The sequence below is a fragment of the Rana temporaria genome, chromosome 7, assembly GCF_905171775.1.
Source record: "Rana temporaria chromosome 7, aRanTem1.1, whole genome shotgun sequence".
NCBI lineage: Eukaryota > Metazoa > Chordata > Amphibia > Anura > Ranidae > Rana > Rana temporaria.
In genome coordinates this window covers 59,648,323-59,666,493 of record NC_053495.1, presented here as the reverse complement: position 1 = coordinate 59,666,493, position 18,171 = coordinate 59,648,323, and the positions used below count along the sequence as shown (strand labels likewise).

At 42.5% G+C, this 18,171-nt stretch overlaps 1 protein-coding gene across 3 annotated transcripts in view; it reads left to right on the top strand.

Annotated features, from left to right (window-relative positions):
- LOC120945342 (store-operated calcium entry regulator STIMATE-like) overlaps positions 1–18,171 on the top strand; it is a 101,951-nt gene that overhangs the window by 36,306 nt on the left and 47,474 nt on the right. For all 3 annotated transcript variants that reach the window (XM_040359450.1, XM_040359448.1, XM_040359449.1), the window contains exons 2-6: positions 2,718–2,766; positions 6,775–6,870; positions 8,868–8,989; positions 12,319–12,431; positions 12,635–12,715. In XM_040359450.1, the coding sequence (XP_040215384.1) occupies positions 2,718–2,766; positions 6,775–6,870; positions 8,868–8,989; positions 12,319–12,431; positions 12,635–12,715 (461 nt within the window). The remainder of the gene's footprint in view (positions 1–2,717; positions 2,767–6,774; positions 6,871–8,867; positions 8,990–12,318; positions 12,432–12,634; positions 12,716–18,171) is intronic.

The window sequence follows — 18,171 nt, the reverse complement described above, 5'->3', positions numbered from 1 at the left end:
GTTCGTGGAGATAGGCATTTCCACCTTCAATTCAATGTGAGTTGTGTAAGTGCACACCTGCATATTGCATCTTAGAGAGTTTCCGTTCTCTGTCCTTGGAGTGACAGAAAGACCACCCACAATATCCATTCACTCTTTCTCCATATGTATGGTCCAACATTGCAATCTGCCAAAGAGGACATCCAACCAACCAGAAGTATCAGCTACTTACCTCTTGTGTGAGTATACTTGGAGGTAAGCTGATTACTTCACTTTATGGTGTAGGTTGCATGATTTGTAGATTGGGTTGCACCCTTCCACTGACTGTATTCTGGCACCATTTCCATTTGCTGTTTGCATCAGTCATCTCCTCACTGTGAATATTATTGTTTTAAGTCTTCACTTATTTCACCTTTTGTGTTTGTGCACACATGAAGTAGATCACTCCTTATCAGACCTACTTCCCTTTTATGGTCTATTACTTGGTCCAAATAGGATTAGTTTCACCTTTGTGTAAGACATTTTTGCTGCATTTGTACACGTTTATTCCTTTCATTCCACCATTCACCCCCCTCCCTTCACCACCATTATTTATTAATTATATATTTTTTACTTTTTATCCATAATATAAAATATTTTTTGTCACTAGTTTAATCACAGCGCAGACTCCTCTCACTATTGCACTGTCCAAATATTGCCACCTTAACCTCCACAACATCTCCAAAATACACTCCTTTCTAACCAATGACACAACAAAGCTCCCAATTCACTCCCTGGTCATCTCTTGCCTCGACTACTGCAACTGTCTTCTCTTCGACTACTGCAACTGTCTTCTCTTCGTTCCTCTCAAGACCTCTTGCTCCCTCGGCACCTCCTCCTATACTTGCCTTCCAGGACTTTTCCAGAGCCTCTCCAATCCTATGGAACTCCTTACCACAATCTGTCCGATTTATCTCCTACTCTTAGCTTTTAGACAATCCCTGAAAACCCTCCTCTTCAGAGAAGCCTACCCACACCTAACCACTGTGTTTCCATTTATTCCATCGGTTCATCCCCCCATAGTTATTACCTCTTTGTTTTATCCTCCCTCCTAGATTGTAAGCTCTAATGAACAGGGCCTTCTGATTCCTCCTGTGTTGTATTGCAACTGTACTGTATGCCCTCATGTTGTAAAACGCTGTGAAAACTGTTGGCGCTATATAAATCCTGTATAATAATAATGTAATTACTGTTTATCTGTTGTGCCACTGAAAATGGCTTTGCATGCCCACTGTGACACTCATTCCTTAAGTTGCTAAACTCTGCTTTACAAGAATAATATAAATGTTATTTTAGAATATATTTGTTTTGTAAAGAGTTCACCACTTGGGTGTGTCTTTATGTTCATCCGCCCCCTTCAGCCCCTGTTCACATCGTGCCGATTTGACATGTAAGTCGCATGTCAAATCGCCGCCTAGAAGAAGTTCCTGCACTACTTTTGGTGACTTTGTGCAGGAACCCGTAGAGATGTCTCTAAATTCGCTCCCAAAGTCGGACTAAAATGCGGGTTTGAAATTGTGCAAAATTCAACTGAACGCGTACGATTTCAAACCTGCCTTCAGTGTGAACCCATACTTAACCACTTCCTGGGAACTTAAACCCTCCTGCCCAGACCAATTTTCAGCTTTCAGCGCTGATGCACTTTGAATGACAATTGCCCGGTCATACAACGCTGTACCCAAATGAAATTTTTATCATTTTATTTTTTTCACACAAATAGAGCATTCTTTTGGTGGTATTTAATCACTGATGGGGGTTTTTATTTTTTGCTAAACAAACAAAAGAAACATGGAAAAATTTGAAAAAAAAATCATGTTTCATAGTTTGTTATAACATTTTGCAAACTGGTAATTTTTCTCCTTTATTGATGATGAGGCGGCACTGGTATGTGGACGCTGATGTGCGGCACTGGTAGGTGGACGCTGGTATTCACTGGCAGGTGACACCTCTCCTTCATCGGGACCGATGTCCCTCTGACAGCCGCCGGTGATCGGCTATTTTTTTTTCTCCGTGAGGAGAAAAAATAGACCATTACCTACTCTGTTTACATCACATGATCAGCTGTCATTGGCTGACAGCTGATCACGTGGTAAGAGGTCGGGATCGACCCCTTACTCCGATCAGCCGAGTCTCATTGACTCGCTGATCACAGGGGGCACGCAGGCCGTTCGAGCGTGGGACGCCCTCCCGGCAATTCAGGTCCGCGCTGTAGCCATCTTTCGGCTATAGCACAGATCTGAAGTAGTTAACCATGGACGGTGCTTTCCAGCATGCCAAAATATAATTGCTTTTTATGGCATTTCATAGATGTTGGCCTCCCTTTAGTCCTGTACTCTAGAAATCAAAGCATGTCTAGGTGAACCTAAATGACATTCCATAAATGTGTGCCTAATATGCCTACATTCTTTTCCTGAGTTTTCAAAGCCAGTAAAAGCACTACAGTGCCACAGCATACTGTATATATGGTGCAAATCTGCAAACATCCTTTAAATAAATACTCAGTTGTTCTCAAAGTTGCTTGTGCTTTATAAGTTATTTAAATCGCTGGAGTCTGCTTATGTGCCTAGAAGGGTTGATGCATTAGTTACGGTTTACCTTTAACACCCCCCTGTAAACCAATGCAGATCAAATATTTGTTTGAAAGCAGTAGCATTTTTGGCAGTCTCCAGTACTCTTATTGTGTTTATTTTATTTTTCAGTGAAACGTTTAAGAGAACCTAAGCATGAGCGACGTCCTTGGAAAATATGGTAAGTCCTGTAGGTTTTACATATAGAGAATGACCCCACATCTCCCCATAAAGAGGACCTGTCGTACACTATTCCTATTACAAGGGATGTTAATATTTCTTATAATAGGAATAAAAATGATAAAATAATAATTTAAAGACAGTGTAAAAAAAAAAAATGTTTAAAGCACCTCCGTCCCCATGAACGCATACGTAAGTCGCACAAACATATGTAAACGGCATTCAAATCACACGTGTGGTATCGTCGCGTGCGTTACAGCGTGAGCAACCATTCTAGCCTAAGATCTCCTCTAACGCTAAACAAGTAACCTGTAAAAAAAATAAAAATAAAGCGTCGCCTATGGAGATTTTTAAGTACCAAAGTTTGTTGCCATGCCACATGTGTGCGCAATTTTTGTTTTTTTAACTTCCCCAAAAAACACGTTTAAAAAAATTGCTGCGCAAAATACTGTGTCACATAAAAAGTTGCAATCACCATTTTTTTCCCTATGGTCTCTGCTAAAACAAAACAACATATATAATGTTTTATGGGTTCTGAGTAATTTTCTAGAAAAAAGTTTTTTACATGTAGGAGCGAAGTGCCAGAATTCGCCCGGATGGGAAGTGGTTAAAGCGGTTTTCGCCGTAATTTTTTTTAAAAGCCAGCAGCTTCAAATACTGCAGCTGCTGACTTTTAATAAATGGACACTTACCTGTCCTGGAGTCCAGCGACATCAGCAGCAGAAGACGAGCAATCGCTCGTCTCTCGCTGCCCCCACCGCCATCCTCGGTGAGGGAATCTGGAAGTGAAGCGTTGCGGCTTCACTACCCGATTCCCTACTGTGCATGCGCAAGTCGCGCTGCGCCGTGTTCTCTTGTCCCCACTGTGTTCTGGGAGCTGTGTGTTTCCCAGAACACAACAGGAGGGGACGGGAAGTGATGCACTAACCGCAGGTCCCCACAGAGTGTCTTCCTGGAAGTGGGTGCAAATACCTGTCTTAGACGGGTATCTGCACCCCTCTCCCCCTGAAAGGTGCCAAATGTGACACTGAAGGAGGGGAGGGTTCCGATGAGCGGAAGTTCCACTTTAGGGTGGAGCTCCGCTTTAAGGGTTGCTTTGTTCACCACTTTTCTATATGGCCTGGTGGTATATGACAGTGGTTACCAGTGCAAATAGAGGAGAACATCTTCCCAGTGTGGACACGGCAATAAAAATTGGTTTTGTCTTTAGTGATCCTTGTTCACCCTTTCTGTTTTAACATTTGCCTGCAGACAAAGCTCTTATCTTTTTACACACTGTCCCAATTAGTACTTGAATACTTTTGACAGGTTCAAACTGCAATAGTTCAATTATGGTGTCTGCCAATGTGCATCCCTGAGTTGACTTTCCCTCAGTGAATATGATGCCCTCTATCTTTCATTAGAAAGGCAAAAATTCTGCTTCACCTGCTGACCGATGCAAAAAAGGTCCTGGCCAAAGGTACCACGTAGGCTAAATAGCCCTTATAACATAAAGCCACAATTTTATATGTCAAGCATAGTTTTCTAAAGGGATTGTACTGTATACACAAATATTCTTTTATTAGCCCAGGACTAAAGAATAAACATTTAAACAATACATATTTTGTTTTTAAGGGGAGGTAAATATGAAATATTAATTATCAATATTTCATATTTATCAAGTTTGGAAAACAGGTGGAGCATAATTTGGCTTTGTATGATGTATCAATTAGTGAACAGTTGTTGCTTGCCTATCTTTTTAGAATGGCCACTGTGCTCTGTAAACACTGTGCTACGGACAAACCATGTCGGTTTTATTTTTCTGAAAATTAAGGTTTTATGCAAGCAGTTTAAAGTTGTATACATTAATGGATGTAAATAAAATTGCTTAAAAACGTTATTATACACGATTTATATAGCGCCAACAGTTTATGCAGCGCTTTACAATGTATAGGAGAAACAGCACAATTACAGTACAGTTCAATACAGAAGGTACAGGAGGGCCCTGCTTGTAGAGCTTACATTCTAAAGGGAGGGGGTGGTGGTACAGAAGGTAATGGCTGCAGAGAATAATTTGATGTGGGTGGTTCGGGGACAGTTGTTAGGTGGGTGTGGGATAGGCTTCCCTGAATAAATGAGTTTTCAGCGATCTCCTAAAGGTGGACAGGGTAGGAGCTGATCAGACATGCTGGGGCAGGGAGTTCCAGAGGATGGTAGAGGCTCTGGAGAGAAGTCCTGGAGGCTAGCATGGGAGGAGGTAACAAGGGAGCTAGAGAGCAGGAGGTCCTGGGAGGAGTGGAGGGATCGATTTGGGCGATATCTGCAGATGAGGTTGGTGATAAAGAAGATGGGGCGATGTTGTGAATGGCCTTGTATGTTGTGGTTGGCATTTTGAATTTTACATGGTGGGGTAGGGGAAGCCAGTGAAGGGACTGGCAGAGAGGAGCAGCAGTTACGGATCCGTTAGTGAGGTGTATTCGTCTAGCAGCAGACTTTATAATAGACTGAAGGGGGGGATAGCCTGCTTAAAGCGGGGGTTCGCCCTGTTAAAAAAAAAAAAAAGTTTTTTTTTATTAGACCATTAAATTCGGCATCGTAGCGCGAGCTACGGTATGCCGGTCTTACATTTTTTATGCCCGTACTCACTGCGGTATCGCTGATTGAAGAATCCGGGGAATGGGCGTTCCTATGGTGAGAGAAGGTGATTGACGGCCGGCCCTGGCACGTCACGCTTCTCCGGAAATAGCCGAAATAGGCTTGGCTATTCACGGCGCCTGCGCATAGCCTGTGCGCAGGCGTCGTGAATAGCTGAGACCTACTCCGGCTGTCTTCGGGGAGCGTGACGTGCCAGAGCCGGCCGTCAATCATCCTCCCTCTCCATAGGCACGCCCATTCCCCGCGGGAGTCGATTTCTTCAATCGGCGATACCACAGTGAGTACGGGGATTAAAAATTTAAGACCGGCATACCGTAGCTCGCGCTACGATGCCGAATTTATTGGTCTAATGATGGAAAGGAGGGTGAACTACCGCTTTAAGGGTAGGTCATTAGGGAGAGAGTTGCAGTAGTCAAGGCAGGAAATAATCAAGGAGTGAATAAGTTGCTTTGTGGTGTAATTAGTCAGGAAGGGTCGAATTCTGGAGATGTTGCGGAGCTTAAGGCGGCAGGATTTAGCCAGTGATTGGATGTGGGGCTGAAGGAGAGGTCAGAGTCAAGGATTACACCCAACACCCTGGCATTGATCTTATATTAATATTGGCATGGGGCGGGGCCACCCGCTGATGTCATCTGGAGGCCCCACCTTTGCGTAATGTCACTACCCGGGGCATGATGGGACGATGACATCACAAGGAGGCGGGGCCCCCAGATTACGTGAGTGAGTGGCCCCGCCCCATGCCAATATAAGTCGTTGCACACCGCGCACACAACATTACAGCGCTCGCCCCCCCCATCCTGACCTGCCAGGATGCGTGCTCAGATTTTTTTTTTTTTTGGCGTAGTGGTTCCCCTTAAAAGCCATACCAGACCAAAGGGTCTGGTATCGTCCGATTTTTCTTTTTCATTTTGGCGGGGTTCCTCTTCATCCTTAATGATGATCCGACTTCTGGTGCGACTTCTATTCAAATCAGTGGGCTCCCATAGGGAACCATTTATTTTGTATAGAGGCAGAGAAACGCCCAACAAGGCTTAACGCTCTTTTACAGCGTTAATCCTCGTTTTACACCTTTTACCGGCATCTGGCCTTTCCAGGACTGCTCTTGAATGCGATTTTAGGCCGTTCAGAAAACAGCCCATAAACTCCACTGCTAATAAACGTCAAAAAATGTCCATGTGTGCATAGACACATAGGATAACAGAGTGGGCATTTTTTTTTTTTTTTTAAAGCTCCAAACTCCAAAAAACAGCCGTTTTATGAGCTTCAGTGTGCATGGAGCCTTAGCGTATGCACCCAAATTGTCTCTCTCTTTTTTTCAAAGCATATAAACTATCACTAAGCTATAATTTCTTCACACATTTTTTCCTTTCTGCAGGTTCCTGGATACATCCAAGCAGGCTATAGGAATGCTTTTCATCCATTTTGCGAATGTCTACTTATCAGACCTCACCAGGGAGGATCCATGTACATTGTAAGTATTCTGGTAATTCATATGTGGAGATTTAATGGGAAAGAAAAAGATGGACACATAAAAACTGAAATGTCTGTTTTTCAGTGCAGCCCATCTGGTACATTTTACTATCTGTTCATTGCTAGCAAAGTTGGGCTCCATGTACACTGGCTTAAAAAACATTGCTTCCAGAGAGGTGTTGTGTTCTGCCTGTAGAAGCAGCTCAATGTTATCCTATGTGTCCATGCACATTAGGACATTAAGATGCATATTTTTAATTTAACATTTAGAGGCAGAAACAAAACCCTTCTAGTTTGCGTTTCTGATTGGAGTTTGGAGGCAGAAAAAAATTGTACAAAAAATGCTCTATCAAAGTTTTTTTTTTTTTTTACTCCCGAGAGAACAGACTTCTTTTTTTTTTTTTTTTTTATCCCAGTGTGCATAGAGCCTTTCTGATGAAATCTTATTGTTCTAGGCAGTGGGTTTGACTTTCTGTTCCTACAGGGATTTTTCAGTGTGTATTAAGTGAGTGAATAGTGCCCTCTTCAGGCAAAGATTAAGACCTTGGTAACAGCTTGTGAATGCCAGTAAACGGGGAGTACTGTGTGCACACTTTGCAGTGTGACATAGTGACGGACCTGATGGCCATAATGCCATTGCTAAGGACCGAAAATAAGTGCAGGGAGGCCTGTCATGAGGGCAATACCCACAGTTGGCAAGAGCCATTCTCTGTAGAACATGGCTTGGGCCCAGGCTTCGATTATCTGCAGCTCAAAACACTCAGTGGGCCTCTCTGCCCATGTATGTATGAAGGAATGTCTCAGTCCATTCACCCTGCTGTCCTCCCTCACCTGAATGGTCCTTGGTACTCCCTGGGATCTCTACCACCACCTGCTTGTCATCCTTCTATTGGGACACACAGCTCGTTTTTGTGTTAATTAAAAGTCAGCAGCTACATAAAGTGTAGCTGCTGACTTTTAATAAACACACACTCGCCTGTCCCATGATCCAGTGATGCGGCCACCCGAACCCTCGGTTCTCTTCATCTCCTCTCCCCTACATCACAAATGTGGGCACCCGGCTATGACAGCTTGCGGCTTCACGCGAGGGCAAACTTCTAGTACCTGTGATGTGTCCCAGAAGATTGCAGGCAGGGAGGGGAAGAGGAGAACTTCCATGCGAGTCACCTAGGAGGCCCCAGTGGAAGTGGGAGCTGGTTACCTGTCAAAACTAGGTACCCACTCCACCCCCAAAAAAAACATCCCAAATGTGGCATGTACTGGGGTGAGTCCTTAAAGCAGAACTTCTCTTGGGTGTAACGTTGCTTTAACTGCATGAGGCTATAGCTTTCTCCTGTGACGTTACTTGGACATGCTTGTTGTGTCAGCATAGCAAGGGAAAGGGCACTGTTTATACATTACAAAGCAGAAAAGTACATTCTTTGTCTGTGTACGCTGCAGTTTTTGGCAGCAAGAATCCTGCCGGAGCTGGTCTCAGTCAAAAGGGGCTTGGCTGTAAATTTGATAATGAAAGATAGACATGTCGTACAATGGCACAGTGTCCTGTATCTCCTAGCATTGATCCCAAGGATACAAACTGACCACACCAGCACAGGCATCCTTTTGTGCTGGGCATGGTCAGATCCAGACAGGAAGCAGGGAGAAACTAGCCGAATCACTGGGTATTTCTGAGCAAATGCACAAAATAAAGAACAAGCTACAGTTACCATTACATCATGAGCAGAGTACTATGTTTGCCATTGATAAAAGTAGAAGTTTGGATTTATGGTAATGCCATTTATTGACTAAAAAGATTGTAGTGCATGTTTCCAAAGCAGACTGGCCTTTTCTTCTAGCCATTGATCTGATAGTAAGAAACATGCATTATATGCAGAAAGCAACAAATAGATGCAGATGTTATCAACATACTGTACACTTTACTGTATAAATCCATTTTTATTTTTATAGGTATGTTGCATAACCTGTAGTTTTTTTTTCTTCATGGTTTATCTGTTGCAGGTATTTAATAAATTTCCTTCTTGATGCCACTCTGGGCATGCTGCTGATTTATGCTGGTGTGAGAGTGGTAAGCTGTGTAGTGGAATGGAGACAGTGGGACTCCTTACGCTTTGGAGAATATGGTACATAATTTTTTTTACATTTTGTGAATTATGATAGATTATGTGTACATTTTTTTTTTTTTTTTTTTCCTTGGAGCTGGTTACCAGTTTTCATCAGAAATTAAAGTGACAATAGTGACCCAATATTTAAAAAAAAATACATACCCTATACCTATTATTTGGACCCATGTGTTCTAATATTCCCATACTAATACTATACATACTCATACCCATATTCTAATAGTAGCACCTGACAGCACGTTCAAAAAAGTACTTCTCCCCTGCTCCTCTAAAAGAGTGGTTGTGCTTGCTCTACATAGCCCTAATGTGAAAATGTAGTCACCCTCCGCAAAGCACTTCCAATATGTCTACAGGACAAGCATAAACCAACCATTGCTTAAATTGCTGCCCGCACAGATGCTCCCACTGACTTCAGACTGACAGCTGGCAATTGGATGTTTGTGTTGGGAAGGAGGGGCTAGCACTGCACTATCCTCATAGATTTACTTGCTGGATCAGGTATGGAATACTTCCCCCACACTTCCACAGCTGTGATACTGGCAGCAGAGAGCACAAAGATGGAGGCCTTTTTCTCTGTGTTGGGCAGGGACCCGCTCCTATGTTCATATCTTCCAGCTCCCTGCACATTACTGCCAACGTTTTTGCTGTGGAGTTTAAGTGAGCATGCAATGAGGCTGAGAATAGGGTACACACTTCCCTTTTCTACTTCATTTTAAAATTCAAGTCTAAGAATGTAAGGCAATTAAGTCCATATTTGTATTTGGGTGTGGTATTATTAAAACCTGTATGTTCAAACCACCTCACAAATACAAGGGCACACTAGTCCAGTCGTTTTCAGCCTCTCTTTCCTGGTGATACAGTTGAAAATGTTCTCGGATCTCAGGAGAACCCCTAAAATAACTTTTTGATCCACAGCTCATGGAGCGCGATAGTTGTTGCTGTAGTTATAACCTATAGTATGTGTAGAAATAATAATCGGCAAAAGTATAAATATGAAATATTATTCCTTTGCCGTTGTGCTCATTGAAAAATGTACTTTCCATTGTTGCTCGGGGCAAACCTCCCCCTGGGTCGGCGTTTAGTGCGTGTGCATGTTTCCCCCCCCCCCCTTTTTTTTTTTGCATGTGTGCAATCGCCAAAAGTAGCTATTGTATCATGTTCTCTTTAGAGGAATGATTCACTTTTAATACCAAACATACTGCAATGTTTACAGCATTTCCACAACTGGAAATGTTATATTATCTTTTGAACTATAGATAGCAGAGATGTTCATCGACTATTTATATAGTATAGTTTTGTGTCACTTTATTCCCAGAAGACCAGTCAAAATGATGTTTCATTCTAAATGCATTGGATACTGACCAGTTTAAGTAGGAATGTTTTTCTGGGTGTCTGAGTCACTTGTTCCTTGCTCTAAGATTTGTTGTGCTTCCTGGCACAATGTCAGCTGTTGTGTAGTAAGCACATGTTATGTTAACAGTCTCTGTATGTGGTATAGCTGTTCACATTGAAAAGGATACTGGCCCGTGGCTGATTTAAAATTAAACTCAGCACTTTCTTATGTTTCCCTTCAGGAAATGAAGAGATCTGTGACCCACTTTATAGCACTGATAATGCTTGATTCTGTAGAATGGGAGGAAGGGACATTGCCCAGAGCTACTCAGTGGCTGTGCTTGGCTTTGGTATTTGTGAACATATTTTATTTTGAAGATATTTGTGAAGATGCAGGTTCTTTTTTACAACTGTTAGTGTTTAGCAGTTATAGAACATTAAATTGAAGCATTGCTAGTGTATAACCGCAATGTTATGTTTCTGGGAAGAAATGCTGTCCCCTTTTTAAATACACAGCTAACATGGAACAAAGGCCAATGGATATCAGTTTTGGGTGAGATAAATCACAGAATGGCAAAATCTATTGGGGATGTAAATTAGTGACTAACTGTTACAATTTAGGGGGGGGGGGGGGTCACAAATTTCTGTTGGGAAATCTTGCTATTGAGAGATATAAGACTTTGTGCAAATATAATAAAGTATACATACATTGCAATTTGCATGTCAACATCACGTATAGACATTTTTTCAACAGATCACATACGTTTTCAAACCGTAGAGAGAACCAAAAAAGCCATTAACTTAGAATGCACCCTAGAAATGTGCACCACTTCTGAGGTGCAGAACATGCGTAACCTGGTACAGCCCAGCAACACCCGGCGTATGCTTGGGAAGTGTAATCAGCCACTGCACCTATGGCAACCATACCAGTCTTAGATTAAATGAAGTCTAAATGTGCAATGCAACACAATGAACAACCTTGTTTTTCCTTCTTCCTCCTCTATAAACAAGACAAAAGTAACAAGGGGGAAATGTATAAGGAGGGGGGGAAGAGGTTTAAGTTAGAATTTTTATGTTAAAGTGGTTGTAAACCTCAGACTATGAACAAAGCATATCCCTCTATAGTGTATACTTCTCTCAATTATGAGCACGGAGTGCCATTTGTTTCTGCTGCTTGATTCCCCAGCTATCATCGGGGATCACTTCTGACAAGTTTTCGTGACACCAAGAGAAAAATGGTGACACGGGAGAGACCTTCAGCTGATTGACAGCCTCAGCTCTGTTTCTGTGTGATGTGTGGAAGGAGGTGTGTCCCTTCCCTCCAATCAGCTCAACGCTTGGTCCCCCGGTTAGAATATAGTAGAACAGTGGGAGAGATCCCTGCATCAACATCAGTTGTGTTGATGCACTAATCTGTATACCACCCTTCAGACAGATTTCACCTTGTCTCTTGTTCTGGGGCAGCTCTCAAAATTTGGATTTCCCCTCATTTTTTCTTTCGGTGACAATAGTCACGAATGATGAATCTCCATAGTGGGGACACAGACAGCAATGAAAACTTGTCAGAAAGTCTAACCCTTCCCCACTCTCTAACGATAAGACATTCTTCCTTCCCTTGACACCAAAGATGGCGCACAATTCCACCCACTGACACCATAGATGGGGCCGTAATCCTCCTATTGACACCAATGGTGGGACACCCTTCCACTGAAAATGGTGAGACACTATTCCTCACACTCACCCAAATGATGGGGCACTAATACTCCACCTACTGACCACAAGCGCTGTGCAATTTTTATTTTTACTCCCACTAGACACCAAGCCCGAGGCACTGATGTTGGGGAATTTTCTACTTTTACTGGGCACAGTCCACACCCACCCCCCCCCCCCCCCCCAAAGTCCGAAGGGCAGTACACTTGTCCTTTATTTAGAATGTTTGGAGACCAGTCCTAGAGATGCACTTTATTTTGTACTTACTATCATTTCTTGTACCACAGGTGATCCTATCCAGTGTAAAGCTTGGGTTGGCCAATGTGCCCTCTACATCCTCATCATGATGTTCGAGAAAACTGCAATAGTTCTAGTCCTGCTTATACCCAGACTTAAGGAGGTATTCGTTTTACAATGTATACAAGTGTGAGCGTGTGTACTGTACACTGTTTTCTTCTGAATATTTTAAGTAACTTTGATCATGTGACTTTTTTTTAAGATTTCTCTTGTGTACATAAACAATTTCTACAGTCAGTTTGCATATGACTCGTGCTTTCTGACATTTCACAACAAACATGAAAAAAATGTTTTTCTATTCTGCAGGTTGCCATGTTAAATTTACCATCTAATAGCCCCAGACTGGAGCTGGCCATCGTGATGCTTATTGTACCCTTCTTTGTTAATGTGAGTTGTTTTTCAGTCTATTGATAAGAATGAATTCCTAACTGTGTTGAAATATTAGACATATTTTTAATAAGGGGTTTGCCATTAAAGTATGTCTAAACCCAAGAAAAAATGCAGTCTATTGCAATTTACCAGCCTTTAGATGTGGTGGCTGCATTTTTTTTCTATAAGCCTTATTACGTTTTCTTCAAGTACAGCATAATACCCGTTGATCCCGTCAGAAATCCAGTATTCTTCTTCTTTGTGTTAAAGCGGGCCGGCTCTGGCACGTCAGGCTTCTCCGGAAATAGCCGAAATAGGACTTGGCGCTTCACGGCGCCTGCGCATAGTCTGTGCGCAGGCGCCGTATAGCGCCGTGAAGAACCGAGACCTGTTCCGGCTGTCTTCGGGGAGCGTGACGTGTCAGAGCCGGCCGTCAATCACCTTCCCTCTCCATAGGAACGCCCATTCCCCGCTGGCAGTCGTAATCTTGTCTCTACGATTGCTCGCGCTACTATGCCTCATTTTATGCTAAAAAGTTGTTATGGAGGGTGAACCACCGCTTTAACTGAACTGAGTTTTGTCATTATCAGACCTCCCAGTCCTATTCAGTGACCCAAAGAAGACCTCCCTCCTATATTATGGACATGAGGAGAGGAAGGTTTCTGTAGTGCAAATCCAGAAAGTAGTCTAGGTAACAAGGCTTTTCCTCCATGGCTACAGTACATTGAGTGAAGGTTTTCAAGCTACGACAGAAAGTGTGTTACTGACAAAATCATCAGGTGTAAAAACCTGAAAAAAAAATGCAGCAACCACATCTGCAATATTTAAAATGTGTTATTGGTCTTAGATAGATTTAAGACCAGAACTTTTTACAATGTGTACATAGCAGTCACTTGCTGTTCAAGTGACTAGAGCATGGAGGGGCCTGCTTAAACGCACATTTCAACACCACCTTGTCTTGGTACCAGGTCAATATTTTTTCACACTTGTTAAGTATTTTTTTTTTTACCAGAGAATTACTTGGAACCTTTAACATTGTATATTTTCTGAAAGTAGAGGGCCTAGAAAATTAAAATGGTGGCTGTTGCAATATTTTATGTCACAAAATTTTTGCACAGTCATTTATCTAGCTCAAATTTTCAAGAAAAAAATACACCTAAATTAATTTTAGTGTACAAAAACAAAATACGTTTACATACCCTAGAAGAATTTATGATTCCTTGGCTATTTTTCACAGAATATGAATAACAGAAAAACTTTTCTGTCACTCATGGCTACCGTTTGACTGAAGCCATTTATTAACAATCAACTGTTTACTCTTTTTAAATCATAATGACAACAGAAACTACCCAAATGACCCTGATCAAAAGTTTCCATACCCTGGTGAGTTTGGCCTGATAACATGCACAATAGTTGACACAAAGGGGTTTGAATGGCTTTTAAAGGTAACCATCCTCACCTGTAATTTGTTTGCTTGTAATTAGTGTGTGTGTTTAAAAGGTCAATGAGTTTCAGGATACAAAGAAAAACCCACAAATAACTTCAGGGGAAATACACATGTAGTGTGGCTGTTTCAAGATGCACAATAAGGAGGCACTTGAAGAAAGATGGACTGCGTGGTCGAGTTGCCAGAAGAAAGCCATTACTACGCAAATGCCACAAAGTATCCCGCTTACGCCAGACAGCACAGAAACAAGCCTCAAACCTTCTGGCTTAATGTCATTTGAAAGACCAAAATTGAGCTTTTTGGCCACAACCATGAACACTACATTTGGAGAGGTGTGAACAAGGCCTATGATGAAATAAAGGTACACCATTCCTACTGTGAAACACAGAGGTGGATTGCTGATGTTTTGGGGATGTGTGAGCTACAAAGTCACAAGAAATTTGGTCAAAATTAATGACAAATTGAATGCAGTATGTATCAAAAAATACTGAAGGAACATTTGCATTTATCAGCCAGGAAGCTGCGCATGGGATGTACTGGCTACAAGACAAAAAAAAAACAGATTATAGCGCACGCATGCAAAAATGACATTTATCCTGCAAGGCTTGTTAAAAACACCTGAACTTATTCAAAAATCCGGGGATTGGTCACACCATATGGTCATATAGTGCTAAGCCCACTTACTGCAACACAGTACCCCGAATTAGTGGGTCCTACCCTAGTAATAGAATGAATGAACCTGTGTCTCAACCATGGGAGACAAACTCCTCTATGTGGGACATCTGAAGGGATTCCTCCTATGCACTGGTGGCCACTAATAGGAGGTAATGAGGAGGGGTGCTCCAGCCCAAGAGACCTGGTCACGGTCTATACAATATACAAAAACATACTTGGGGGCACACCCTAAAATGCTTTACATTCAAGATGGTGCTGCTATAAGACCAAAAAAAAGTACTGGCTACAAGGGCGAGTTCAGAGAGTGGTGATAAATGGGGAATACTCGAAATGGTCAGGGGTGGGTAGTGGGGTCCCACAAGGTTCTGTGCTGGGACCAATCCTATTTAATTTGCTCATAAACGACCTGGAGGATGGGGTAAACAGTTAAATCTCTGTATTTGCAGACAATACTAAGCTAAACAGGGCAATAACTTCTCTGCAGGATGTGGAAACCTTGCAAGAAGATCTTAACAAATTAATGGGGTGGGCAACTACATGGCAAATGAGGTTTAATATAGACAAATTTTAAATAATGCATTTGGGTGGCAAAAAATTTGAATGCAATCTATACACTAGGAGGAGGACCTCTGGGGGAATATAGGATGGAAAAGGACTTGGGGGTCCTAGTAGATGATCACTGGCATGCAAGCTGCTGCTAACAAAGCAAACAGAATATTGGCATGCATTAAAAAAGGGATTAACTCCAGCGATTAAGCGATAATTCTCCCACTCTACAAGACTCTGGTTCCGACCACACCTGGAGTATGCTGTCCAGTTCTGGGCACCAGCCCTCAGGAATGATGTAATGTAAATGGAGCGAGTACAAAGAAAGGAAACAAAGCTAATAAAAGGGTCTGGGGGATATTGGTTATGAAAGGTTGTGAGCACTGAACTTATTCTCTCTGGAGAAGAGACGCTTGAGAGGAGGGGATAAGATTTAAATTTACAAATACTGTACTGGTGACCCCACAAAAGGGATAAAACTTTTTTGCGGAAGGGAGTTTAACAAGACACGTGGCCACTCATTAAAATTAGAAGAAAAGAGGTTTAAACTACGTAGAAGGTTCTTTACTGTAAGAACGGCAAGGATGTGGAATTCCCTTCCACAGGCAGTGGTCTCAGCGGGGGCCATCGATAGTTTAAAAAAACTATTAGATAAGCCCCTGAACAACCACAACATACAGGGAAATACAAGGTCAGGGTTCGACAAAATCCAGGTGCCCGGTCGCAATTACGACTAGAATTAGCGACCTGGTGCCCGAGGAAGGAAGCTTAGGCCTGCAGAAGGCCACAATGCCGCGGCTTCAATTACCTGTGTCTCTGTGCCTCATTCTGTGTCTTCATGCGCCTCCACCTCCCTTGCCGGTAATTGAGGCCGCGGCTTTGCGGCCTTCTGCAGACCTAAGCTTCCTTCTGTGATCTGGCGCCATCTTGTGGTGGCCGTTGGCATGACAAGTAAACCAGCAATTCTAATGGAGCTTCCCCAGTGATTTCACTGCCATCTCCTTCCCTCTAATTAGAACCCCCCCAAACATTATATATATTTTTTATTCTAACACCCTAGAGAATAAAATGGCGGTCATTGCAATACTTTGTCACACTGTATTTGCGCAGCGGTCTTACAAGCGCACTTTTTTGGGAAAAAATACACTTTTTTTAGTTAAAAAAAATAAGACAACAATAAAGTTAGCCCTATTTTTTTTTATATTGTGAAAGATGTTACGCCAAGTAAATTGATACCCAACATGTCACACTTCAAAATTGCGTCCGCTCGTGAAATGGCGACAAACTTTTACCCTGTAAAATCTCCATAGGCGACATTTAAAAAATTCTACAGGTTGCATGTTTTGAGTTAGAGGAGGTCTAGGGCTAGAATTATTGCAATCACGGCGATACCTCACATGTGGTGGTTTGAACACTGTTTACATATGCGGGCGCTACTCGCGTATGCATTCGCTTCTGCGCGGGAGCTCGGCGGGACGGGCGCGTTTTCTGGCTCCTAACTTTTTTAGCTGCCTCCTAGATTCCAAGCAAATTTGTCAAACCCTGTACAAGGTAATACTGACCTAATCACACACAGGTTGGACTTGTGTCTTTTTTTCAACCTCTACAACTAGTCAACTATGTATATAAGTAACTTGGACATTCCAACATGACAATGATCCAAAACACAGGGCCAAGTCTACCTGTCATTGGCTACAGCAGAATAAAGTGAAGGTTCTGGAGTGGCCATCTCAGTCTTCTGACCTCAATATCATTGAGCCACTCTGGGGAGATCTCAAACGTGCAGTTCATGCAAGACAGCCCAAGAATTTACAGGAACTGGAGACTTTTTTGCCAAGAGGAATGGGCAACTTTACCATCTGAGAAGATAAAGAGCCTAATTGACAAATACCACAAAAGACTTCAAGCTGTCATTGATGTTAAAGGGGGCAATACACAGTATTAACTGGGGTATGTGAACTTTTGATCAGGGTAATTTGGGTAGTTTCTGTTGTGATTATGATTTAAAAAGAGTAAACAGTTGATTGATAATAAATAGCTTCAGCCAAACACTAACTATGAGTAAAAAAAAGTTTTTGTGTTTTATCATTCATATTCTCTGAAAAATGGCCAAGAAATCATAAATTCTGCTAGGGTATGTAAACGTATGAGCACAACTGTACATTATCTCAAGTGAATAAAATTGAGTTATGTTAAAGTCTCACTACAGGGAACAAAGTACATATAGTACTTTGTCCTATCCTCATAGGTACTGTTTAAAGCAGGACCCTTTTTTTTTTTTTTTTTGTACTGTAATGGCTGGCTGTGAGATTGGACAGGGCAACCCCCATCCCCACACCCCCTTTTGTACAGCCATCTGACAATGCAGCTGGTGAGAAGATTGCTGCTTCACCAGATGTCACTTTTCTCCAAGCGCTTACCTGCTTCCATTTTAGCTGACACAACCCTCTCCCCCAGCATTCCTTACGAGGAGCTTGTCTTGGGCAAGAGCTTGGAGGTGGAGTCAAGTGCCATCTGTCTAAAGCAGGGGTCTCAAACTAGCGGCCCTCCAGCTGTTGCAAAACTACAAGTCCCATCATGCCTCTGCCTGATGGAGTCATGCTTTGTAACTGTCAGCCTTGCAACGCCTCATGGGACTTGTAGTTTTGAAACAGCTGGAGGGCCACCAGTTTGAGACCCCTGGTCTAAAGCCTAGTACACAGGGGCTAAATGGGGCATCTTTGGCTGGTTCAATAGAAACCAGATAACATTCGACGTGTGTACTGCATGACTGAAAAAGGTCTGCCGTTCGGCTCCCGATCAGCAC